The 27503-nt window shown below is 43.3% G+C and overlaps 1 protein-coding gene across 9 annotated transcripts; it reads left to right on the top strand.

Annotated features, from left to right (window-relative positions):
• The first annotated feature begins 968 nt into the window (after positions 1-968).
• On the top strand, positions 969-27503 carry LOC113095145 (RNA binding protein fox-1 homolog 2-like). 9 transcript variants are annotated; one of them, XM_026260759.1, is made up of 13 exons: positions 969-2207; positions 11693-11860; positions 12080-12235; positions 12503-12556; positions 15460-15552; positions 20524-20611; positions 20698-20754; positions 21153-21309; positions 21782-21824; positions 22127-22148; positions 25021-25112; positions 25198-25291; positions 25366-27503. In XM_026260759.1, exons 1-13 carry the CDS (start codon positions 2001-2003, stop codon positions 25641-25643), a joined length of 1509 nt encoding a protein of 502 aa, XP_026116544.1. In that variant the 5' UTR covers positions 969-2000; the 3' UTR covers positions 25644-27503. The 9 variants fall into 9 exon arrangements, 7 of the variants coding, with proteins under 7 accessions (XP_026116544.1, XP_026116547.1, XP_026116548.1 ...); XM_026260760.1 differs by lacking the exon at positions 969-2207 and adding an exon at positions 6382-6525; XM_026260764.1 differs by lacking the exons at positions 969-2207; positions 11693-11860 and adding exons at positions 17869-17916; positions 18036-18156 and having other exon boundaries at positions 12151-12235.

Here is a 27503-nt window from a genome sequence, read left to right as displayed (position 1 = left end):
TACATTTGTCATTCAAAAGCTTGGAGTCGGTATAATTTACATCTTTTACTTTTTGAAGAAATTATAGAAATTACTCATTTTATTTAGCAAGGATGCTTTAAATTTATTAAAAGTGATGATAAAGACATTTATAATATTACAAAAACATATATATTTCAGATAAATGCTGTTCTTCTGAACTTTCTATTCATCAAAGAAACCTGAAAAAAAATATCCTCAGCTGTGTTCAACATTGATAATAATCAGAAATGTTTCTTGAGCAGTAAATCATCATATTATTCTGATTTCTGAAGATCATGTGACACTGAAGACTGGAGGAATGATGCTGAAAATACAGCGGAGCATCACAGAAATACATTACACTTTAACACAGATTCACACAGAAAACAGATGTTTTACACTGGAGTAATATTTCACTGTTTTACAGTTTTTACTATATTTCTGATCAAATAAATTCAGGCTTGGTGAGCAGAAGAGAAATTAGACCTTTTTTTTTTTGCATTGGTAGAAAACTGAGCATCGCTAGCTCTCAGAGGCAACTGAGTGAGCTTTGCAAGTTTAGATGACAGAGGGATTTTGTTAGAAGAAATAAGTATATACTTCCATATGAGCATTAGGCTTGTGAGAGTAAACCAGAGCTACAATATTAGCTGTTCTTATCAATATTGCTCTGTTCAGATCAATATGTGTCAGTGCATCACAACAGGAAAGTCTCTAGAATGTGGGGGGCTGGGGCTAGTTGTCACACAGTGAATATTTCTCACAGTGTAGATTTATAGAAGTCCAGTTTCATTTCATCTTAAGAGATCTGAAGTGGGGTCAGTGTTTCCCTCTTTAAGCGAGTGTGAGTTCATCACACAAGAAAGAAACCGATATAAATTTTCAATCAGATGCTCATATTTTCTTTGAAATGTAAATCAATCTCATTTTGCCCGCTTACTCCTAAACTGAGACCAATCCTGAACAGACTTCATGAAGAGCGCGTGAGACGGTCTGATGTTCGTGTCGTGGCAGCGCGTGGCCGCCAGATGTCGCGCGCACGCCACAGACGCGCCTCGGTGTCATGTTCCACCGCGAATCCAGCAGGAACACACCGAACCGCGGAGGAACCGCATAATCAATCATAATCAATAACTGTGCGCGAGCTCTGATCATCTGCTCGGATCGACACGTCAGTATGAGCGGATCCAGCACACTCGGGCGTCCAGCTCCTAAAGACGCGTCTGGTTTTCTCCGAACGGAACGCTAATTATCGGCTCGTTACATGTTGGCGTTTCCCGGTGTAGCATCGCGGGTTCAAGCAAAGAAAAAACGCCGAGAGTATAAAAATACACATCTAGTCAGACGCATCTCGTCCCCGTGTTAAACGCTTAAAGCGCTTCGTGTTCAACCGGGGAAAACGGGAAACTGCAGCAAGAATAAAGCAGCGAGAGCGCGAGGAAACCGGAGAGGAGGGGCGCGTGTGCGCGTGCGTTTCCTCTCCGCCGCAAGAATCCATAGAGAGAGAGAGAGAGAGAGAGAGAAGAAAGGAAAGCAAAGCAAAGCAGCAGCAGCTCCACGCCACTCCTTTGTTTTAGGAATCTCTTGAATCTGTCGAAGGACTGGAATGATGCATCGCGTTTCTCTCGCCGTTTTCTGCGACGCCTGTTTTTAAAGGCGAACTTGACGATTTTGTGTTTTATTTGGTGGAAGAGCGTTTGAGATCCGAGACCTTCAGACGCATTACGCGTTTCCTTCGCGTTCGTCCTCCACGCGCTACACTCGGTCTCCCACCGTTTTCCGTTCCGCTCCGAAGCTCGTTTGTGTTTCTGCTCGGGTTCGAGTCTGTTGTTCGCGCCCAGGCCTCAGATACTCGCTACTCTTCAAAGGCCTTTATGCGGCACGCGCGCGTCACATTGTAACGGGTTTCCACGCGTCAGACGAGCGTCGGTTCTGATCCTCTGCAGAACTCCTCGTCTTCGTTATTCGCTCTTCATACGCAACATCTGCGGCCCTCTTCAATGTTAATGTCGACCGACGTCGCATCTGTGATGCTGCCCGTGAGCCACGGGATCCTGGAGCACGACCGGGATCTGGACTCCGGTTCGGCGGCGGCTCGGGGGATGAAGCGCGGGGATCCGGAGCCGGAGGGCGGCTTGGCGGCGGGGGAGTCCGACGGGGCTGAATGCAAACGAGCGCGGATGGACGGTACCGAGGACACCGGACAGGTAAGCGTTAAAACCACCATTCTATATGACGCTTGTGACGCTGGGGGCTCTCGGGTCTGATCGTGACCCGGAGAACGTTACATGAGCGGGTTCAACTTTTCTCTTTCTCTCCCGCTGCTGCTAAATGTTTCTGAATCATGAACCAATCTCCTCTCCATCCTGCGGTACTTTTCCATCCTCCTCCTCCTCCACGAGCACCTCTGCTCCGATCCTCACCCTCTGTGATCTCATCCCTCACTTCAGCTCTTCTCCCTCTCTCTCTCTCTCTCTCTCTCTCTCTCTCTGTCTCTCTCTCTCTCTCTCTATCTGTTCATTCTCCAGTAAGTCATCTAAAGTGCTTCATGGACTCTAATGGCTCACGGCTTCTTTTTAACTGCTCCATGATGGCTTTAGACCAGCAGATGTGTGTGTGTGTGTGTTCTCGCTGGTGCAGTCCAAAAAAGGTATTGATGTTCTGGAGAGAGTCTGGAAATAGCCTGCAGCAGGGCTGGGATGAGTGGGGGCCGCGGGAATCAAACCATGCATTTCTGAAGAGCAGAGACGGAGCAAATGAAAGGATTGAAGTGTGTGTGAACACACGCGTCTGAAAGAGAGGAATACTGGCTCCCTGCTTCAGCGTTTCTGGTTCAGTTCATGCTACGCTATTTTTATATTTGTTGTGAATCAAACATCATTGGTCAGAGAGTGCAGGAACTCATTGAGCTGCGGTGCTCTGTTCACTCCTCTAGCGTCAGTGGTTTAAATCACATCAGTCCTCACACACACACACACACACACACACACACACACACAGAAGAGGATTTGCTGTATCACTGACAGTAAAGAGGCTTTTTGTTGTGCTAAAGAGATCTACACTTGTTTCAGAGTGGCATTAGTCTCTGATCTCTCATTTATCCTGACGTGCGCTGCTGGGAGGGGGGTCACACACACACACACACACACACTGATTGGAGATTTGGAGATAAGCCTTTGCATTTTGACATCAGGCACAGATCTGTGGTTGTTGAATATCCTCGGTCGGGTCACTCATGTTCTCATCACGCTGTACCGTGCCCTACTTACCCCACGTCTCCAGTAATTACCCTTATGAGATTGCACACACATGTTACCATGGCAACTTTGAACTTTGACCCCTGAGCAGAGCAGTAAAATGGGGGTGTGATGGTGATTGCGGTAGACAATAGAGCGAGCGCACGTGTCTCTCTGGTTTGTGTCAGAACCGGAGCACATTACTGGTGTCGACCGATGGTGAGGAGGTGCACAGATAGAGAGAGAGAGAGAGAGAGAGAGAGAGAGAGAGAGCAGGAGCTGTGTGTGTTGTGATGGTCTCTCAGTGTGTTGGTGTATCTTCATCTCTGCTCTTTGTTTTGCTGTGTTCAGAGACAGGATCTTCACACAAGCGTGGCATTAATGCAGGAGCGAGTTTCCTTCAGATGTCTGTCGTTATAAAAGCTCGATATAAAAAGACGCTCCCTCCAGCTGTAGTGCTGAGAATGCAGTTTTTCCCGAGTGTGTGTGTGTGTGTGTGTGTGTGTGTCTCGAGTTTATTCCCTTCAGAGCATTTGCTTCAGTGTCCTTCTGAAAGAGCTTCATTTCTTTGAGTGTGTTGAGCAATGTGTTTTTCATTTTCTTGGTCTTAGTTTTTTCACTACCTTATGAGTCTCCCTCTCACACACACACACACACACACACGACTGATGTCAGGACGCCAGACCTCCATCTTAAATGCGTTCAGCAGTAACACACTTTCTCCTCCTCCTCCTTCAGCTCCATCTGTTCAGGTTCTTCTTCTTCTTCTTTAACAGGAAGTTACAGGTCAGTGAGATTGAAGGAATCATAGTTTCCTCTCTTAGAAGATCTGTGCTTCCAGTGAGACACTGCTCTGTCTGTGTGTGTGTGTGTGTGTGTGTGTGTGTGTGTGTGTGTGTGTGTCTCTCTCTCTCTCTGTATATGTTTGTGTGTGTGTGTGTGTGTGTGTCTCTCTCTCTCTCTGTATATGTTTGTGTGTGTGTGTCTCTCTCTCTCTCTCTCTCTCTCTGTGTGTGTGTGTGTGTGTGTTGGCGGTCCTGAAGGAGACGAGGCACATGACGGGGAGGCGGAGGGCTCCTCAGTGACTCATTGTCTCTCTCGTCTGTTTCTCACACACATGTTCTCCAGATGTTTCTCTCTGTATTTAGTGCTGGTCTGAGCTGCTCCTCAGATTTCAGCAGAACACACACTCACACACACACCTTCAGTCTGTCAAACACACATCCAGCTCCTATTTCACCCCAAACCCAAGAGAATGACGCTGTGTTCTGAACACTGGCCATCACTTCAAGTTTTTAGGACCATGAAGGTTTTTCCATTTGTGTGACATGAAATAACAGATAACGCATCTCCTAAATTAATAAGTGTGAATATAAGTAAAAATACAAAGATTTAATTGTAAAGTTCAACTGTGTTGACAGAATTTAACATACACAGACTTTAATTTACTAATCCTGGGCTGATTTATTCCATTAATGTCTTGTTTTGTTACATCACCGTTATTAATAATAATGCAGAAGAAGCTCTGAAGTATTACTGAAAGAGTGATCATAAACCCTGCATGGCTCTGTGGATCGGGTTTGTTTCTTGTGAAGTGTGAACACACCACTGCAGATGAGACCAGTGTGATGACTGTAGTGTGCACTGCTGAGTGTTCCCTCAGAAGACTGCAGGAGGCTCAGAGAGAGTGTTCTCAACAGTGTGCTGCTTTAATGTGTAGACAATAGCTGGGCTTGACCCCTGACGGACCACCGCTAATCTGATTACACACCAATCAACCCTGGAGCCCAATTAATGCTCTGACACAAACACATGTGAAGGCAATCCCATAATGCACTGCTCTTAAGCTCAGTCAAAATAAACCAGGATAGCAGATGAAGCGGGAGGAATATAAGAATATAAGATTTCATATTAAATAGCATTAAATGATTTCTTCTGTTGTCCTCATCTCTGGGTTCAGATAAGAGCTGCATGTTCTGTGTTCTCTGAATCTCGAGAGCAAACGATGGAGCGGCGTCAGGCTGGACTCTGGGTTCTGACCGTGGCTGAGATGCTTCGGTGGTGTCCGGTCTCCTCTGAGGTCACCAGGCCGTGTGTGGTGCTTCTCTCTGTCCAGTAATTGAGGTTTAATTAAAGTCTTCATTATTCTCAGACCTGCTGCTTCAGTGTTCTGGATTGCTCGGGTGATAATGAATGTAAATGTGAGCGTGAATCTTATTCTGGCGTCACACAGACGCGCTGATGTCCACTCGAGGAGGTCACCGGTCACTCAGCGCTCTTTCTGTAGATCAGACCTCCAGGATTCTCCAGAACACACCAAAGCGTCCGGTGCATCACGTTTAATAACTCTTCCACACCAGTATAACACTAGATCTGCGAATAAATCTGAGTATTGTTAAGAATCTGTTACACTGAGAGGAACACACACACGAGGAGTGTTTAGATTAGCAGCATAGATTACAGCAGCTGTACAGAGTGTGTGTGTGTGTGTTCAGTTGGTGTAGTTAATCTCACTCTTTATCTTCTCTTTCTCTCTGTAATCCCTCCATCCGTCTCTCTATCCACTTATCAGCAGCGTTTGATTGAGCTTCACATCTGCTCTGTGTTCAGGTTTAGCGCACAATTTAATGTCTGTAAATATCATTATTGTAATATCATATCAGAATCGTATGGTATATTTTCTTATGATGAAGGCTGTTGAACGTTCTAGGATTTGAAGATTAAATTGAAGTAAATGGAATATTATGCTGATGATTTTCGTCCTGAGAAGGTGAAATTCCTTTTGCTGTGATTTGACATGTGTAAACTTGCTCCGGGAACGCTAGTTTAGCTGGCTAATCGCTAACTAACGCAGAAGAAATGAGTATTTTCAGTTTTTAGATTTTTAATCAGGCAACAAAAAAAATCAAGAAAGAATTAAGAAATTTAGTTTGTTTTCAGAATAAGTGCAGAGAGAGAGAGAGGGAGAACGAGTGAGAGATATAAGAGGAGAGATAGAAGAGCTGAACGCACGAGAGAGAGAGAGGGAGCGAGCGAGGGAGAGAGACACCGAGAGAGGGAGCGAGCGAGGGAGAGAGACACCGAGAGAGGGAGCGAGCGAGGGAGGGAGGGAGCGAGCGAGGGAGAGAGAGAGAGAGAGAGATACAGGAGGGCAGCGAGCGAGCGAGGGAGATCCTGAAGTGTGTGAGTGTGTCAGGAGCTCGTCTGAAGACAGGAAGTGCTGCTGTGTCTGTCTCTCGCTGCGGTGTTCAGGAGGATGATGGGGGTCTGTTACCCTCCTGTGCGGCCGGTGAGTCTTCAATCATTCATGTTTCTGTGTTTCCTGCATGGACACATCCAGCCTGATGCACTGGTGCACGTGTGTGTGTGTGTGTGTCAGAGTGTGTGTGAGAGAGAGAGCGCAAGCATAAGTAAACCCCATTCTGCTAAATGCATAAATGTTATTTTAGAAATAATAGAATATGCAGCTGCAGACGACACCTTCAGTGTGTGTGTGTCAGTGTGTGTATGTGTGTGTGTGTGTCAGTGTGTGTATGTGTGTGTGTCAGAGTGTGTGTGTGTGTCAGTGTGTGTATGTGTGTGTCAGAGTGTGTGTGTGTGTCAGTGTGTGTGTGAAGCAGGTTCCTCTGAGCGTGCTGAGGTGAGGAGGCTCTGGTGTTTCTCCAGCTGTCTCTCTTGACTGAAGGCACCAGGTGTTCTCGAGCAGTTGTTCTTCATCTGTCTGTCTTCACATCTGTCTCACACACACACACGCGCGTGGCGTCAGGATTAACGTGCTGCGATACAAGTCAGTCTTTTATTAGTCCAAAGCTGTCTGTCTTGTACCGTGGAATCTGTCTCTCTCTCCTGCTGTTTCCCGAGGGCTCGAGCAGCTGTTTTCTCCGGGTTTTCCTTTAACAGCAGGAATGGGATTGGGATGAGGGGGGAGGGGTGGGGAAATAGATTTGTGAAGGTGAAAGTGAGGAGAAGAGACAGAGACTAGCTGAAGTATGCTGAACCCCTGCAGCAAGGGAGAGACTCTTACCTGTCCTCATGATTCACGCTCCGCTGCGCTGGTCCTGCAGAGGAATAGAGCTCTGCATTCACCCTGAAACACACACACACACACCCCTACATGAGGACAGATCATGTTGTTTTTACATGACGTTCACAGAAACCCTAAGATAGCTTGCGTCTCTATGAATGTTTGTGTAGCCTGTGCATGATCTCAGGTGACCGCACATACAGACACAGGACGAGTTGATCTTGAACATGAGAGTAAAGAAGATGCTAGAGAAGCACCAGTGCTGATACTGAGAGCTGATTTTATTACACATCACTGCTCTTACTGTACACTCGTCTCAGACACTCATCACCTCCACACGTGAGGCTTTAATGACATCAACACACAGGCGGTTCATGCCGAGCACAGTATAAACCGTGAGCTGGAACAGAGACGTCAGTCATGCTGTTGTTTGCTTTTCTTGGGTTGGTTCCTGGGTGTGAGAGTTCAGCGCTGACGCTGCGCTGGAGAACAGTCTCTGGTTCTGCTCCGAGACTGATGAGTTTGTGTGTTTAGAGCAATGGAGCAGTCGTCTTTCTAAACTAGATCAACTCGTTTCTGAAGAAGACACATGTGCTGAGGGCGGAGTGTGTGAGAGAAATACACACACACACACACACACACACACACTGAGTGAATGTTTGTCTCTCAAACATCAGTGTTTGCAGCGCTTTATTTAGACCCATGAACCTTTGGACCCATGCTGGGCGCTGCTGGACTCTGATTGGTCGGGGCAGAAGGAACAGGCACGCCCCCTGAAGAGAGAGAAGCCTGAGGTCAGGTTACAGCTGACCAATCAGCAGCGGCTGTGGGCGTGTCCAGTGTGTGTGCCGCTGCTGACCGAGAGCTGAGTGTGACCCGTCCGCTCGCCCAGCAGCCGTCATGCAAGACTCTGTAACACAGTATTATGTATTTAGTGTATCCTCCTGAGACCCAGAAAAAAGATGATTTGTGAATTTTAGCATTTTATTTCATGTCATTGCATAGTTTAGAGCATGAGGGGAAAAAATGGAAATATATATATAATATATATTTTTTTTTATGACATACTTTAAGGATGATAATAAAAATATATAACAATGATTTGACAGTTTTGATTTATGCTATATGTGCAAAAATTCCCATAAACTGGAGTTTCCCATTAAACACAGCACATCTATACACTGTATCTAATTTACATATTATTGTGCTGTTGGGACAGCATGTTTAAATAAAGTCTTATCATAATGGGAGTAATAATTGGCCAGATTTTCATAATAATATTTAATATTTCATAAGAATATTGATATTTATTTTCCTTTTCAATTATGTCTCCCAAAATGCATAATAATCATGCTTTTAGTCCTGGTGTCCTCTACAGTGGACATGTTTGAAATGATGTCCTGTTTCATAACAGGAAGTTATATTTGGATATTCCTGAGATGTTGCTTTATGACAAACAATTTGAACATGATTCAGATTTAAATGACAATTACACAATCATAGTTCTATAATAGGGTTGGCGTCCTATTTCAGTCTTCAGAAAGGAAATGAAATGTAGCCTCACGATGGGAGGATAAAAAAATATTTCAATACTTTTTCTCGCAATTATATGGTTGGGTAAGTATAGGCTGTATCTTATTTGGGGCATTAGAGAGCCGCTATTGAAACCGGGTTTGAATTGCACCCTCTCATTTTACTTTCACTTTCATGATTCGCGATCACAAGGACTCGGCAGGGAGCGCAGTACTTACATTTATTTGACAACACAACACCACAAGTGCTGTTCTGCGCAAAACATGCAAAATATAATCATCAGTGGCTTGTCCGTGAACAGTGGCTCTGTGTAGTAAATGCTGCTCCATGTGAAAGATTAAATATCACGTGCGGTTTATTATTATTATTATTTGCCAAAAATTCTTATTTTCATTCAAGTTTGTATTCAGTGTTTGTATTTAATTTTACTTAGCTTTATTTCAAATAATGAAAACCATTTTTAACAGTTTTAGTTAACAATATTAACAGGTCTGAGGGGATAAAAACTGTTCGTTAGGATCATGTTTCTGCAATTAAAGGTGGTGCCATAAAGGCGCTTTAAATCAGTCTGAAAAAGATATTTGAAAAATATTCTAAGTATGTTTTAATGTAGCACTATTGAGTGATGTGATCCCTCGCTGAATGATTCTCCTGTAACGTCTGTGATCGCTACAGTAGACGGGCGACCCGTGGCACAGCTGCACGTTAGACAGATGCTAGCTGACCCGTAACTAAAGCTGCCCTCGCTCGGCTGAACACACACTCCTCTCTCCGACTGACGATCACAGAGATATGGATTAATAAGGCCTCTAGTGCAACTGAAGGGAATCGCTTCAGTCTTTGACTCTGTGAGACGCATCTCTGTCGTGAGAATCAATAAACTACGGTCCATGCAGTGTGAGGTTAGCACAAGACCGATCACGCTTCACTGCGTCGTGCAGAAGTGACCGCGCCAGTGTGAGTCAACATAACATCTGAGACTCCAGCACTTCAGTCTGAATGAACAGCTGATTCGTAATGGTTGAGGAAGTGGAAATGACAAGTATTGAGAGGATACTGCTGATGAATTCTGAAATGTAGCTCATTAATGTTCCTGTGGTTAACGGGAAGATCTCAGAGCTATAAATACCAGACTGTGTCTCTCTCTCTCTCTCTCTGTTCTCATCCTGCTGCCATGTAGGGAAGAGATGCTGGAGGAGGAATGCACACTTGACAGAACAGTGTCTTCCCCTCTCTCTCTCTCTCTCTCTCTCTCTCTCTCTCTCAGAAGCGAGGGATGACTCTCTTCAGTCTGTTTCTCTCTGCAGAGAGACGTGTGTTTCTCAGATCACTGGTTCTCAGAGTCTTATCAATTGCTGAATCTCACGAAAAAACATTTCACCACAAAATACAATTATTTTATATATAACTTTTTGCATGAAGAAAATGAAGCCTTTTTAACTTTTAAGCACATCCTGGTAGACTATTCTAAAATAGAAAAGTGTGAAGTGAAATTCAGCCAAGTATAGTGACCTATATTCAGAATTTGTGCTCTGCATTTAACCCATCCGAAGTGCACACACACAGCAGTGAACACACACACACACACACACACACACACACACACACACACACACACACACACACACACACACCCGGAGCAGTGGGCAGCTATTTATGTTGCGGCACCCGGGGAGCAGTTGGGGGTTCGATGTCTTGCTCAAGGGCACCTAATTCATGATATTGAAGGTGGAGAGAGAACTGTACATGCTTCACCCTACCTACCCACAATTCCTGCCGGCCTGGGACTAGAACTCACAACCCTTCGATTGCGAGTCCAACCCTCTAACCATTAGGCCACGACTTCCCTATTCTGCTTTTGACCGCTGATGCCTGTATCTTGGAAAGCAGAGGGACGATTTTTTTTATTTTAATATTTAAGAAATTTTAAGTCATTTGACAATGGAAATAAATGTGTTAAATAAACAGTTTACATGACAGAGTATTTTTCACAAATAAATACGTTTAATAAAAATATAATTAAAAAGTAAACCCTGTCACTAACAGGGCACTCAGTATTCTGGGAAGTTTGTGTTCATTGGGAATCATATTTTTCAAATAAAGCCATGGTACGTGCTGACGGCAAACGAGAAAGTATTATAATGTTTGCCTTTTTTATGACTAGCAGATGCATTAATTACAAAAAAATGCCAAATATAGGCCGATATATACCAATCAACCAATGTTTGTTCTATTAAAAAAACTAACTTCCTTTACTGCAACACAAGAATAACATGGATTGTATTTGTTATATTGTCTCAATGTGAGTTTTTTTATTGGTATAAACTGTGAGTGCATAATGGAACAATGTTAAAAAAAGAGACCATTTACTTCATGCCACATGTAATGTTTTCCTTGTGAAAAATAATTTCTGCATGTGTTGTTGGATTCACTCAAAGCGCAGTAATCCGTCACGGTTTCCCCGTCCTCAGGATCATGTTTTGTAGCCGATGTGGGATCTGTGATCAGAAACTCTTAGCTAGCTTCTTCTGCGTGTCATCTGCTGTGCTAGCTTATGTGTCTAAATTATGCAGGAGGACCTCATTAATATTGAACAGCTGCCTGAGTCCACTTGTCACCAGAAAGAGAGAAATGTAATATCTCTGGCTTTTAGTGGCGTCATCTGTGAGAGGAATGCATTACCGTCTCTCTCTCTCTCTCTCTCTCTCTCTCTCTCTCTCTCTCTCTCTCTCTCTCTCCCCCTCTCTCGCTCCATTCCAGTTGATTTCACTTTTCCTCTGTTCTCACTCGGATGGCGGTCGCTCTGTTAAGTGAGCTGTGTTTCTTTCCTCCGCCGTCTCACTCTCTCTCTGGATTTCGGGTCGATTAACCCTGCTCTGTGTCTGTCTCTGATCTGCAGGGTTCACAGGACACGATGGGAGCTGTGGAGGGTGTCGGGGCTCCGTTCTCCTCCTTCCCTCCTCCTCCACCTCCTCCTCCTCAGAACGGCCTGGCGCTGGAGTTTGGGGGCCAAACGGAGGCCCCTGCAGGGGTCAGCAGCACCCCCTCCTCTAACCCCAGCGCTCAAGTAAGTGCTAAAGCTCCTCGAGCAGATGGTGACATCTGAGCACTCGCACCGTTTGAGCAGCTGGAACAACAAACGTGTTGAACGACTTCCTGTCGCTCAGTCTTTGGTCTTGGTGGCCCCGCATGAATCATCTCAAACGCCTGTGATTTTTGTCTTCACTCGTGTGATTTTGTGGAGTGGTGAGACCCGTCTCTCTCTCTCTCTCTCTCTCTCTCTCAGATGTCAGACAGCTCTACTCAGGCAGAACTTCAGATGGTTGCTTACAATCCTTCGGTCAGCAGTGATTCCTCCGAGGCTAAAGGGACCCCGAAGCGGCTCCATGTTTCCAACATCCCCTTCCGCTTCAGAGACCCAGACCTGCGGCAGATGTTCGGGGTACTACAGACTTCATAGGCTTCAGGGTTTACTCCTCAGATGATTTTAGACTCAACATGATGTGTTTAAGGGCCAGTTCTGCCCCCTGGTGCCTGAGAGTGTAACCACATGTTAAAGTGATTGTTGTAAATGCAGCTCTTCTTTTATAATGAGCAGTTTGTAGGCATTACGCAAACAGCTGTGGGTTTGTTTGTGTTGAGCATTTTCTCTCTCTCTCTCTCTTTCTCTCTTTCTCTCTTTCTCTCTCTCTCTCTTTGTGTGTTTTAGCAATTTGGAAAGATTCTGGATGTGGAGATCATTTTCAATGAGAGGGGCTCAAAGGTAAGGAACCGTTTTAAAATCATGCATTTGAATATGATCTGATTACATGTTGTTATTACACTAAAGTAACAAAGAACTGTAATTCTGTATGACGGCAGATGTTTAAAATAAAGCTCTGAGTGTCTGCTAACATCAAGAAATTCTGGACAACAAAACCAGTCATAAGGGTCCATTTTTGGACATTTAAATTTAAAAATCATAATAAATAATTTCTCCATTGATGTATGATATGTTTTTAGAAAAAAAATCTAAATATTGAGAAAATCCTCTTTAAAGTTGTTCAAATTAAGTTCTTAGCAATGTATATTACTAATCAAACATTAGGTTTTGATACATTTACGGTAAGAAATGTACAAAATATCTTCATGGAACATGATCCTTACTTAATATACTAATGATTTTTGTCATAAAACAGAAATGTATAATTGTGACTAGGGCTGGGTACCGAACTTCGATGCCTTTATGGTATCGAACGAAAAACTTTGATACTATGAGTATCGAAAAATTATTTATCTTTCGGTGCCAAATTTCGGTTCCAAAAGCCAAGCGGCCGTGTTTTTTTTTTTATTTATCTTTTGCCAAGCGGCTGTGTCTGTGTGAGCTTGTAGCATACGTGCATGTAAGGACCTAAATTCGCCGTGAATGGCTGTCGACCACCATGTGACTTGACGGGGAGGATTTTTGAAGATACTCGTAGTCACACAACACAAGTGTAGCTGTTTTTTCTCAAAACGTTTGCGTTTTACAATGTCAAAAAGGTCTAAAGTGTGGCTACACTTTATAAAAGTGGATGCCGAGTCAGCAAAGTGCAACATATGTGATAATAATAATAATAATAATAATAATAATAATAATAAGTTTTATTTATATAGCGCCTTTCCAGAGCTCAAGGACACGTTACAATAAACAAACAACAATAAAGGCAATTGACAAAGAGAGCAGACAGAACAACAATAGTAAGTGAGAATTGGGGAGATGGGGGCAGCAACCAGCAGAGAGAGAGGAAGAAAAAAAAACCACACTAAGAACTATAGCATTCAGAAAATAGGTGTGTTTTGAGCACGGATTTGAATTCAGAGATAGTGTTAACAAAACGGAGAGATGGGGGGGAGAGAGTTCCACTTTTTGGGCGCAACAACACTGAATGATCTGCCCCCCCATGGAAGCACGGCGATGCCGAGGGACAACGAGAAGGCTAGAATCAGCGGATCGTAAAGAGTGAGTTGGGGTGTTGAGGGTAAGCAGGTTACAGAGGTAGGGGGGAGCAAGGCCATGCAGAGACTTAAAGGGGGGGTGAAATGCTATTTCATGCATACTGAGTTTTTTACACTGTTAAAGAGTTGGATTCCCATGCTAAACATGGACAAAGTTTCAAAAATTAAGTTGTACGTTTGAAGGAGTATTTCTGTTCCAAAAATACTCCTTCCGGTTTGTCACAAGTTTCGGAAAGTGTTTTTCGAGTATGGCTCTGTGTGACGTTAGATGGAGCTGAATTTCCTTATATGGGTCCTGAGGCACTTCTGCCGGAAGAGCGCGCTCCCGTATAGCAGAGCACTGAGAGCACAACAGACTTCACTGATCAGAGCGAGAGCGTCGCCAAATGTCACAAAAGAAGTGTGTTTTTGGTTGCCAGGGCAAGACAACCCTGCACAGATTACCAAAAGAGAAACAGCATTAAGGGACAAGTGGATGCTTACATCACTATTCACGACAGCCCATCAGACTGGAAAACACAATAGCCCCGGGACGTGGAGCTCTGCACCTCAGATCTATCCAGTTTGTGAAATACTGGTTTCGTTAAACAAAATAAATTATTATTTTAAAAGATTGACTCAAAAGAATCATCGGTTCACTAATCGGATCATGAACTTGTATTACCGAGCCAAAGATTATCTATTATTGAACATCTCAAATTAATAAAGACTTCAAGTTCATCTGTAAAGCACATGAAGCTATCGTTTGAGTTTATAAACTTCTATTTCATGCATGATTTGTATGGATCTGATAACTCGATGCAAAGAGTGAGTTCTAGAGGATTGTTTGTGTCTTGATGAGCATGTGTCGCTCACTAGGAGTCGCTAAATGAACAGCTGCTTTTTTTTTTTTTTTACGGAGGATCAGTTGCCATATTGGTTAAAATCCCCAAACTGTTTACTTAAATATTAAATTAATAAATGACATCAAAACAGGGGTGTTTGCGTTGTGGTGGGCTGCTGTGGGCCAGAAAGTCCAGGGCCACTTTTTGGTCCCAGTCCGCCCCTGAATGGCGCACCCCTATCCAAAAAGCACAACCAGCTGTATTAATAATGTTATCCTGAGTGTGAAGTGTTACCAGAATTTGTTTTATAAAAGGTGAAAAATAAAAGTTTTGTGTTTCATGTATTTGTGTTGATGTTGAAATGGATTTTAAAACATATGGTATCGAAAAAAAGTATCGTTAGGGACCGGTATCGAAACTGAGGTATCGAAATTGGCACCGGATCGAAAGATTTTGAACATTACCCAGCCCTAATTGTGACTCATACAGTGTATTGTTGTCTGTTTTTACAAATACACACCTGTGATTCTGATGCTGCAGGGACACTGATCATTAAATGTGACACGTGTTTATTCCGGCTTTTCTAAAGTCATGTGATGTTGTTGTGTGACTGAACTGAAATTAAAGACAGACACTTGCTTCATTTCTGAATGAATACAACATGGTGTTGCAGATGATTTTGAATATGAACCGGCTTCTTCAAACTAATTTAATCTAGAATCCTCGTAGTATCCCTGGAACATTTGTCATCAGCTTTCTGCTAAACATCTGTGTTCTGGGATCGTTTGGGGGTGAACGGTTCCTGTAAGCTGGATGTGTTTGGGGGTCCGATGCTTCATGTGTGTCTCTCTCTGTCGTGGTGCAGGGTTTTGGTTTTGTGACGTTTGAGACCAGTGCAGATGCAGAGAAAGCACGAGAGCGTCTCCACGGGACCATCGTGGAGGGACGGAAGATCGAGGTGAGTCTCTTTGTGTCCGTTTCACACCTTTACTGACCGAACGTGTGCTGAACGGCTTCTGTGTGTGCTGCATCATGGGAAGTGTGTGTGTGTGTGTGTGTGTGTGTGTGTGAGCTTAGCAATGCATGGTGCATCTCCACCGCAGTCCACTTTAGATTCTGTGAGGTGTTGTCTGTTTCTCGGCTGTTTTTGGATTGGAGTGTTGGTTATTAACAGCATGTGATAGTTCATCATTGATCTGTTTTGTACGGAGCATGCTCACAGTTAGCCAATCACATGCGTGCGTTTGATGCTGTCTCTGTTTCTTCTGGTTTGAATGGCTTTTTTGTTAATGATACATTTGCTCTGATTCTCCCGATACACGAGGACTGATGATTCGGAATGCTTTCACAACGTTGGTGTTGTATCTTTATGGCATTTGTGTGCATTCTGTGAGAAAGCGGCTCACTTTCAGATGCTTGTGTACTCCTTGTTTTCAGTGCATTTGTAGATTGATCTGTGACTCTGGGAGACGAGGAGAAGCGTGTGTGTGTGTGTGTGTGTGTGTGTGTGGACGAGTGCTGCATGGAGCCGTGTGTGTGTGTGTGTGTGTGGCAGTGCTGGTTTCTGGGTGTTTTAGGTCTTGAACTCCTGCATGACCTCAGAGACGCTGTCTGTGTTTGTCTCTCATAGACGGCGGATCACTTTTGGTTTTTTTTCATTCTTTTTTTGTGTTTGGGTCACTTCAGACTGTAATCCCAAGTGAAGTGACTATTATTTCTAAATGAATCAGGAAGTTTGTTTCAGGACTAAGTGTGTAGATCAGGGGTGTCAAACTCCTGATGGTCATGTTTTCTGACCGCTCGTGTTAGTCCAGCTGCGTCTCTATTACTGTGATTATAAAAGATTACAGTAATTCCCATCCATCTCGTTTTGACTAGGTTAGGGTTAATACACCGTCAGCTGGTCATTATCATAAGAGCCACTTCAGGACAGACTCTCGGGGTTTATTCTGCTGTGATGTACATCATCACTCACTTAATAACTCAATCAGAGGCATTTATTCCACTCAGACTCAGACTTCTGTTAATGTAAACAGAAAACATATGCACTATTTTATCATTTATGTCTTGTTAATCTTGACACTTATTTGTTCTTCCCCTATAGCCATGCTTCTAACAGAGCGTTCAAAAATAAAGTAAAATGGATAGCTTTTGTAGTAGTAAAGTTTTTGAAATCATATCAATGTATTATAAGAATCATTTAGCAGGGGCTTTTGTGATAAATCTATCTCATTTTACCGTGATATTTTTCATTAGACTTCCGGACTAAACTGCAGACGTGCACGTTATACTAGCTGCATGCAGTGTCTCCCACAACACGCCAGCGCTCGTGCGTTCTTCTTCAGCTCAGTGTTCGACTGCGGGGTCTGGAGTTTGGCAGCCCTGGTGTAGATGCATGATGCCTGCCCCGTGGCTCTACAGCGCCCCCGGTGTCTGTGGCTGTTAGTGCATGGAGCGCAGCATGAGTCTGGTCACTTCAGAACATCAGATTCATCAGACGCCAGGAGACGGGTTAATCTGGGCAGCAGCAGCACTTTATTACCCAATCAGATTCATTTGTTTGCTTTTTGGATGCCTTTGATTTGAATCATTTGAACAGAAGTTGAATTATCTGCCATGATATTATGATGTTGTATGCAATGACACCCTAATGTTTGTTTGTTTGTTTGTTTGTTTTCTGGAGAGCAGATCTGTGGAGAGAGCGATGCACAGTCATCAAGCTCTTCACTCATGTCTCTCTCTCTCTCTCTCTCTCTCTCTCTCTCTCTCTCTGGCCAGTCTGTCTGTCCAGCTCTGCACTCACTGTGTTTCCTGTCTGTTGCATCACTTCCTGTCCCTGTGTCTGTTTGAGATGCCTCTGATGTCACTGTCTAGGCCCCTCCCCTGAGTGATGTCATCAGCTCAGCATGTTAGCCTCACTAACTGCTCTCTTAGACGTACTTCCACATCGGTCACATTTTCACACCCATGAATAGTGTGTGTGTGTGTGTGTGTGTGTTTGAGCTCCTCTAATCATCCGTCCCTTTCTCCTCCTCCTCTGTGACACAGATGAATGCGCTCCTACAGACAGATTTGATCAGCTGAAGATGTGTCCTGTTCTTGTTCTTGTTCTCGTGTGAATGTTCCTCTCCTCTCCTCTTCTCTCTGGTTGTTCACTCATTCTTGGCATAGTTTTAGTGCTTTCTCTTTGGTTTGTTTTTCTCTTCTAGTTCATTTTCTCCTTTTCCTTTCTGTTCCCTTGACGATTTCTGTGTGTTGTTGTTGTTGTTGTCAGTCTCCACGGTAACTGCTCGCGTGTGGTCACAACGTTTCCTGGCTCATGGTAAGTTTGTGTATGTACGGCTTCATCCCTGATCAATCCACCAGCTCAACCCCTGAGATCTAGACTCAGCCCTCCCCAGCTTTACAAACTCTGCTCTCTGGCTCTTTTGCACTGATTAGCTTGTTATTTTCGGAGGAGCAGAGATGCGTTAGAGGCCTCGCGGAGACGACGGCAGCCCTCGTCCTCGTGGTGAAGTTTGGCCGAACGCATCCTCCGTCTGTTGTGCATCTCCTCGCTGAGGTCTGTCCTCACACACTGTTCATCAGAGGCATGGGGAAAGAGCTTTATCAAATCATCATCATGTGAATGTAGTCGCTCAGGACCACAGATACTGACAGATGATATTCCCTCCCTCCCCAGCGCTCGCCATCGCTCTCATGATCATTAACACATGCATCCCTCTCTCCATCCCTCCGTGTCTCTCCTGTGCTTCTCTCGTCAGGGCTGGGTGTTACGACCAGCGTCACACTAACCGCATGTGTTCCTCATTTGTCCAGTGGGTTAGTGGTGTGTAGAATAAGCATGTGCCAGTGCCAGCAGATCAGATGTTCTAACAGATGAATGATGCAGACAGAGCTAGAGTGATGTAATCAGACCGAGGTGACACGCTACTCAACACTAACTCTCTACAGTCACATCTGCGGAGGTATAATGACTGGAATAAAACAGGAACAATAACAGAAACAAGTCATGTTGATGTCTATGACATCTTAATTTCTTCATGTCATTATAGTTGCATTTAGAGCGGATATAAACATCAGATGAGAGCTGATATATATAGTTGCTGTACACAGTCAAACCAAAAATGATTCAGACACCAGATATAATTTTTACTAGTGAGTGCTGCAGGACACTTTTGTTCATTTAAGTGAGGAGAGCTAGAGAAAGTAAACTGTGATGTATTATACCCCAAACACCTTCATACAGTGGACTGTCAGTGAAACCCAACCCCTTCAGACACTTTGACCCCAGCATGTTTGGCTGAAGTGTGATGGAAATGTGTGGAAGGTGTATATTACCCAACATTAGAGCATCCTAAAAATACCTGTTATTTAATGATTAAATCTCACATGAGGAAACCACATTTGAACAACACAACTTCTTACTTATTTGAAGGCAGATATTGGATTATTGAAGGTAACATCATCATATTGTGCATCTTCATGGAGAGGTTACGATCCGCTAGCTGCGTTTAGCATGGAGCTAACAGTGCATCCGAGCAGCTCTAGAACGAAACACACGCGGCTCTAGATCGAGTCCGGTTCATTAGCAGCAGCTCACCCAGTGTTTACTGATGCGGTCTGGAAACACTAACCCAAGGTTACACCACGTGTTGTCCAGTTCTCCGTTGGCTTTAAGTCTCTCTCTAGCGATGGTCATAGCACCCGGCCCTAACACACATCTTCCATTTCATCTGTGATAGTTTTAATCACTCCATCATCATCTTCATCATGCTTCCACCAGTTCAGGCCCAGATATCTGCTGACTATTGAACAGCCAATGAGCCAAAAACGCCCCTAATTACACACACACACACACACACACACACACACACATCGAAATTGTTCCTCAGACGATATTTCTGCCCTTATATTCACGTGAGGATGAGCGACTCTAGCTTGTTTTGGTCTTTGGTTTTGGACTTTCTCTCTCTCTGTGTGTGTGTGTGTGTGTGTGTGTGTGTGTGTGTGTTTGCAGCGTGTGAGAGAAGCGTGTCGATGCCTGCCGGTGTTTTCCGTCTTCATGATTTCATTTATTGTGACATGTAGCATATGCATCTCTCTCTAACTCTCTTTCTCTCTCACCCATAAATGACGTCACTCCTCACAAGGTCTGACAACAACCAATCACAGGCTTCCTTTCATTTGATGCACTTTGGTGTACTTGTTCATGACAAACTGGATGGCTTTTTGAGTTTGATGTTTCTGATTGGGTGGATTCTTCTCTCTCTCTCTCTCTCTCTCTCTCTCTCTCTCTTCTCCTGTTTTTGTGGTTTCATTGAATGTCGACTGGCTCTTTTTTTCTTCCCTGCATCCCTCTGTTTCTGAACACCCCCCCCCCCCTTCTCTCTTGATATGTGTTTTTTCACGAGGGGGCGGGGTTAGGCTGCAGAGTATTTGGATTGGTCCATAGGCTGCATCTGATGCTTGCTGATTGGCTGATATGCTCGTTTCTGGTTAATGAACTGTAATTGGCTGAATGTGATTTTGCTAAGAGCTGTGCACAGTGTATTGATTTTGTCATGTGTGATCTGTTTCTCTCTGTTTATCTCTCTCCTCCATGTTAGCAGTTGAATGCCCTGTTTTTCGTTTGCTTTTCCACATTGATTTCTGGATTTTTGTGTTGAATGTTTGAAAATCAGTGGGAGTTTTTTATGATGCATGAAGCAATATAAGGGAATATCATTGAGTCCACAATTTCTGCTGTAAACCTAGTTCAAAGAACTGATTATCAAATGTTACTAGATGACTGTTTAAATCTTGATTTCGGGATTGGAGTGATTTGTGAACTTCACGTGTTAATCTCAGCGACTGAATGATGTTTGGATCAGAACGGCTCTGTTCTCTGTGTCTCTGATCAGATGCTCGTTCTCTCTCTGATGAACAGGTCAACAACGCTACGGCTCGAGTGATGACCAATAAGAAGATGGTTAGCCCGTATGCTAACGGAGAAGGCCTCAGCGCGCTGCCCTACGGTAAAAGCAGCTCACCTCAGTCCTCAGGTATTGTTCAGGTGTTAGTTGTTAACTGATCTGAGACTCTTCTCTCTGTCTGTCTTCAGCGGGGTGGAAGTTGAGTCCTATGATGAGCGCGATGTACACACCGGAGCTCTACGCAGGTGAGACGCTGAGCACAAACACCGTATAGAGCGAGTCCTGTCGCAGTGCATCATCACTACAGTGTGTTTAGAGATGACGTGGTATAAACAGCACTGTAACCTGACTGTATCTGGTGCTCGTCTAAGCTCGTGTGCTAGAGTTTCAGAGGAACCGTAAATGTGTTGTTTCACAGACATCCAAGAAACAACAGATGTTCTTCATCACAAAGAATTTGTTACTCTGAGTTTCTCTTTTGAAGATGAACTTGTTTTAGTCCGTATGCGTTTGTGTTTGCTGTTCCTGTTCGGTTGAGCTAATGTAGCAGAAGCTAGCTGTGTGGCGCTTCTCCGTGATTTCATCAAGTTCTGGGATTTCTAATGATTTGATGATTCATCAGCAATGGTGTCTCTGGCTGTAGTTCCAGGGTTTCCGTATCCCACCAGCGCCGCCGCAGCAGCCGCAGCATCCACCGCTGCGACCCTCAGAGGAGCGCATCACCTGCGGGGTCGAGGCCGGCCTGTGTACGGAGCGGTGCGCGCCGCGGTCCCTCAGACGGCCATACAGGCCTACCCTGGGTAACACACACGCACATACTCACACATACACACTCACACACACGCAGACGCAGCAGGTGTGATTGCTGCATGACTGTGTGCTGCTTCCGCTCACATTGACACCAGCTGATGGAAATATGCAATCAGAGTCACTCCAGTGACACAAAAATGCCATTTTCCCCGCCGTGTGACCCGTTTAATGGGAAACTTTGACGTAGCTGTTCAAATGTGATGTAAATCTGAACGGGATTAAAGTGGCATTTTTCTCCTGTTTTATGACCAAGTGCACTGCATGTGTGTGAATTAATGTTTTCACTTTCTCTTTTTTTGTGGTCTTCATCTTTCCTGCCACCCTCTTTCGTTTTGCTCTTCTCTTTGATCACCACATGGTGGCGCTCTGACCATTTTGATTTTTTTTGTCAATCTTATGTTCCTTGCTCTCCCATTCTTCCTCCTTTTTCTTTTTGCTGTCATTTGTTTTTCTGTCTCTCAGTGTGGTGTACCAGGATGGGTTTTATGGAGCTACAGAACTGTATGTAAGTATGACACTTCCTGTCTCTCGGTTTCACTTCCTCTCTCTTTCCTTCTCTCTTTCCGAGTGCTTTACCGTGTGAACACTAGCCACGCAGAGCCGTTTCGTTCTGAAGACATTCTTTAAAATCTGGTTCGTTAAGTTTGTATAAAACCAATGAATCAGATGAACGGAATCAAAAGAATCACTTGATTTGTGTGGCATCAGCAGGTTCGGACGGCTCTGTGTGTGCATGTGTGTCTTAGAGTGTGTGTGTGTGTGTGTGTGTGTCCAGGTTGACGATAGCTCTCTCTGTTTTCTCTGTAGAATAGTGTTTCAGGACACTCTGGTTAGTAGCAGAATGCCTCAGGTAGGCTCTCAGACGGATAGTGTGCATCTCTCCTGATTAATACTTGTGTTTGAGATTGATCGTGTGAGATTGCTGTCTCTGTTTCCCTACTAACTCACAGTAATCTGACAGGAGTGAGGGCCGGAAGGGGGAGAAAGAAGGGAATTCTGCACATTTTCTCTTCTAAACGAATCAAAGCGCATGACAAATTTGGCAGCAGCAAAGACTCTTACTAGAGAACACACCCCAGAACAGCAGTGGCAGGGCTGGGTGACCCTCCGACAGACCAGTTATTTGACTGATTTGACTTTTTTTTTATTATTATTATTATTATTATAATATAGTGTTTTTCTTCCAGGGAACTTGATTTCAAATCATTTATATGATCACACTTCATCTTTTTCTTTCTTTCAGTAAACCACAAGACCAAAACTGTCAAGCTAATATCATAAAGCATTCATTCACTTGCTCGTTTACTTGAACTGCATTGCAGTAAACACACAGAAGTATAGCGCCGCCCAGCCCTCAGCGGTAGATTATTTAAACTTCTGAGCGTGTAATTCATTTTCTGGTGCTGTTTCTCGAGCGAATGACTTCCTGTAGGTCTTTTGTTGTGCATCGCTGATATTTGAGACCATAGTTTTAAGGACTCTGGATGTTTTGGGATCTGAGTCTGTCCCCTTCCCAGAGTCCCTGTCTCTCTCTCTCTATGGCATGTTAACTCGATCTATGTTGGCATGTGATCACACTTAATTCTCTTGTAGATCTCTCGCTCACTCTCTCTGTCTTTATCTTTCTGTCTGTCTCTGTCTCTCTATGTCTTTCTCTTTCTGTGTCTGTCTTTCTTTGTTTTTCTGTCTTTCTGTCTAGGTCTTTCTTGGTCTTTCTGTCTTTCTCGGTCTTTCTGTCTCTGTCTTTCTCTGTTTTTCTGTCTCCGTCTTTCTGTCTCTGTCTCCCTGTCTTTCTCTCTTTCTTGGTCTTTCTGTCACTGTCTCTCTGTCTTTCTCTGTCTTTCTGTCTCTCTTTCTGTCTCTGTCTTTCTCTGTCTTTTTGTTTTTGTCTTTCTGTCTCTGTCTTTCTCTCAGTCTTTCTTTATCTGTCTCTCTGTCTTTCTCGGCATGTTAACTCGATCTGTGTTGGCATGTGATCACACTTAATTCTCTTGTAGGTCTCTGTCTCTCTATGTCTTTCTTTGTCTTTGTCTTTCTCTTTCAATTCAATTCATATTGCTTTATTGGCATGACATACAAAGGTACATATTGCCAAAGCATTGTACATAGCAGAATAGAAACCAACAAAACAAAAATACATATATATATATATATATATATATATATATATATATATATATATATATATATATATATATATATATATATATATATATATATATATACACACACATATATATCTTTCTCTGTCTGTCTTTCTGTCTTTCTCTTTCTCTGTCTTTTTGTTTTTGTCTTTCTGTCTCTGTCTTTCTGTCTCTCTTTCTGTTTTTCTGTCTCTGTCTTTCTCTGTTTTTCTGTCTCTGTCTTTGTTTTTCTGTCTGTTTTTCTGTCTTTCTGTCTCTGTCTCTCTTTCTGTCTCTGTCTTTCTCTGTTTTTCTGTCTTTCTGTCTCTGTTTTTCTGTCTCTGTCTTTCTGTCTTTCGGTCTTTTTATGTTTTTCTGTCTTTCTCTGTCTTTCTGTCTCTGTCTTTCTGTCTCTGTCTTTTTATGTTTTTCTGTCTGTCTCTGTCTTTCTTGGTCTTTCTGTCTTTCTCTGTCTTTCTGTTTTTCTGTCTCGGTCTCTGTCTTTCTCTGTCTTTCTGTCTTTCTCTGTCTTTCTGTCTCTGTCTTTCTCAAAGGTACATATTGCCAAAGCATTGTACATAGCAGAATAGAAATAAACAAAACAAAAATACATATATATCCTTATATATATATATACATATATATCTTTCTCTGTCTGTCTTTCTGTCTCTGTCTTTCTGTCTCAGTCTTTCTTTCTCGGTCTTTCTGTCTCTGTCTTTCTCTGTTTTTCTGTCTTTCTGTCTCTGTCTTTCTCTGTTTTTCTGTCTTTCTGTCTCTTTCTTTCGGTCTTTCTCTGTTTTTCGGTCTTTCTCTGTTTTTCGGTCTTTCTCTGTTTTTCTGTCTTTCTCTGTCTTTCTGTCTTTCTCTGTCTTTCTGTCTCTCTTTCTGTTTTTCTGTCTCTGTCTTTCTCTGTTTTTCTGTCTTTCTGTCTCTCTTTCTGTTTTTCTGTCTGTCTTTCTCTGTTTTTCTGTCTTTCTGTCTCTGTTTTTCTGTCTCTGTCTTTCTGTCTCGGTCTCTCTGTCTCTCTGTCCTCTCTCTCTCTCTCTCCCTCGGCGGCTGCACACTAGCAGGAGTGTGAGGGATCATGGGAGGTTTTTCCTGATTGGCCGTAGGGTAGAATGCTGAGGAGAGAAGGGCTAGTTTGGGTGCATGCTGTCTGTGTGGTTGTGTGGATTTTCTCCTAATCTCACTCTCTGTCTGTCTGAATATGGCACCAGTAATCGGTTTGATCAGCCCTGGTTGTGTGTTTGGGTGGACGATGACACTGACGCTAATGCACTCACGATCCCCGTTTCTGCTTGTCTCCCTCTTTGACAAACAAACCATTGATCCTTAATCATTAGAGAAACGAGACCTACTTTACCATGATTGTGCATTGTTTGCCACTGAGGAAGACTCACATTGTGTAACAGACTTGCGTACAGTTCTCCGAATGCAGTTTATGTTTGACTGAACATCAGTGGCAGAATGCTTGTTGATGGATTTTAGGTTTGCTTTTCTTGAATGTTTTCATGTCCTTTTGTTCCGTGCTAACTCTCCGCTTGGCCTGGCTGATGTACTGTTGTGCTGTCTCTGTAGAGCGGCTACACTGCGTATCGTTACTCTCAGCCGACGGCGGTAGCGAGTCCAACAGCAGCGGCAGCAGCGGCGGCGGCAGCCTACAGCGACAGGTGACTGATTCAGGCCACAGTCGGTTGATTTTCCAGGCCTGTTTTTGTTGTTTCTCTCTGAGACGTGTACATCTTTGTTTTGCAGCTACGGTCGCATGTACGCAGCAGATCCGTACGCGGCTGCGCTAGCGGCTTCTCCAGCGGCGGCGGCGGCGGCAGCGTATGGAGTCGGTGCGATGGTAAGCTTCATCTCCGTCTGTGCGTCACGCTCTCAGATCCTCAGACGCTTTCTAACCAAACCTCTCTCTCGCAGGCCACTCTCTACAGAGGAGGATACAGCCGCTTCTCACCATATTAATACACTTCCAGATTCACCGTCTCTCTGAACCTTCAACAGCTGCTGACCTCGGAGGGAAAAATCCAATCACACTCTTGGACAAAAAAAAAAAAGGAAAAAAAGTGAAATGCGTCTGTTACGAACGAACATTGAATAAGGAATGCAACCAGTACATCCGAGAAGGTGGATTTTTTTTTTTTTTTTTTTTTTTTTTTTTTTTTAAAGGAAACTTGACGACGTCGAACACTAAATGAAAACAGATCTCTGACTGAGAAGCGAATCATTTCTTCCTCTGGCTCGTCTCTCTGCACATATGCATGCAGTAACGGCTCTAGACTGCCTCTAGTGGCCATTGAACTACATGTGCACCGAGCGTCAGGACTGCAGTGAACACATTTACGTCACCCTTCACTGTCTCACACTACAATAATCATCAATATTCTTTAAGAAATATAGACATTCGTCCGGACCGCTCTTATCTCCGTTTTAAGGATCATCTTGAAATTGGTGGATCCCATCAGCTCTGTAAGAGAGGACGATGCTATGATCCCAAATACAGCCACGTGATGAGAGACTTCCACCGTGGTCTTCCTCTCTCTGGAAAGATCATGGATGAAAGAAACTCCAGCAGCTGTAACGATCACTGAAGCGTGACGCACACAACGGGACGACGTGTCATAATCATCCGTCTTGCTGAAAGCTTTGTGTTCTTTAAACTGTACCTCTGTTCAGACCAATTTCAAGAAGCGTACCTTTAAAATTAAATAGTCATTATATGCAAGTAAACTAGAATAGACACAAAATTTTACCAAACATTATTGTTATTATTATTATTATTGTTATTATTATTGTTATTATTGATTATTATCGTCATTAGTTTCTCATGGTTGTGTGTTGGACATCATCTGAACCCACACTGATAAACAAAGGCATAATGACTATAGCAAGTATCTAAATTATGCTACAAAATATTTACAACTTTTTTTCCTTCAGATTTTGGGATTGAAGAGCCCTTCTTTTGGAATTTCGACAAGCTCTTTTATTAGCGTAGTTTTGTCAAATATGCAACTTTTCGGCCCAATTTCAGAAAAGTGGATCAAAAGAGGTTTGTTGATTTTTAAAGCAGCAGCACACAGTATTTTTGTCTTTCCTGCGGAGTGTGTCCTCTTTTCTTCAGTATATTGGTATTTTGCTTTTTGAATTTTGGTTCCAAAGAAAAGTCAAGCATGTTCTTGATTTGTGTGTAAACGTATTTGTAATTCTATTCTTTGGTTTATTTTTGTTTTGATTTACGTGAATAGGTTTTTGATATTGTTTGAAGTGGTTTGTTAATTATTTCAGAACAGCTGGACATGGATGGCAGCGTCCTCCTCCTGCGATCCAAGACCGCTCTCCGTATCTGTGAAAGAAAACACACCTGCATTTCAAGGGTTTTTTGTTTAGGTTTTTTTTTGCTAGACATCATGTCGATTCTAGGTGTAAGTGTATCTGGACCCAGTACTGAAACATTTGACCATTTTAGAGTTTCAGAATAATGTGAGGATGAGGGCCGTGTTTCATTGACACTAAGATACTGTCCTAAAGACAAACTGACCACAGTCTGAACACTAAACCAGACAGCTTTATCTTATTAGTTTTTTGTTTGAATGGTACTTGCAGTCTATGCATACACTTTCCACAGTATTATAAGAGATTGAAGTGATCTCGGCTCCTAAATTCTGACCTTCTGGCTTTTAAAGATGCTTTTGGAGAAGATTGGCTGGTTTCTCTCTTTCTGTTTCTCCTGCAGCAGGTGATCTTCTCCGTGCCGTTCTGGATCAATGGGAGCTCTTTGCTATGATTAAACTAATTTCTGGCATGACGCTCGTCTTCTGATGAGGGAGTGAGAAGGTTAAAATCCCCTCCATTCCTACAGTAAAGGGTTAAAGATGGCGTCTCTTTTATTCTCCATTCTTGCACCTTATGAATATGATACCTGTTCCACATACTCTCCTTTGGTTTCCAGTGTAACCGTGTTTTTGAGTTCAACTCTTTCTCTCTCTACATATTCTGATTCCATTTGTGATGTATTTTGTATCTAAATGTCCATATAAAATGTTTTTTTAAAACAGCCA

This window comes from Carassius auratus, unplaced genomic scaffold (genome assembly GCF_003368295.1).
Source record: "Carassius auratus strain Wakin unplaced genomic scaffold, ASM336829v1 scaf_tig00215630, whole genome shotgun sequence".
NCBI classification, from domain to species: Eukaryota; Metazoa; Chordata; class Actinopteri; order Cypriniformes; family Cyprinidae; genus Carassius; species Carassius auratus.
This window is presented reverse-complemented; position numbering and strand designations above follow the sequence as displayed.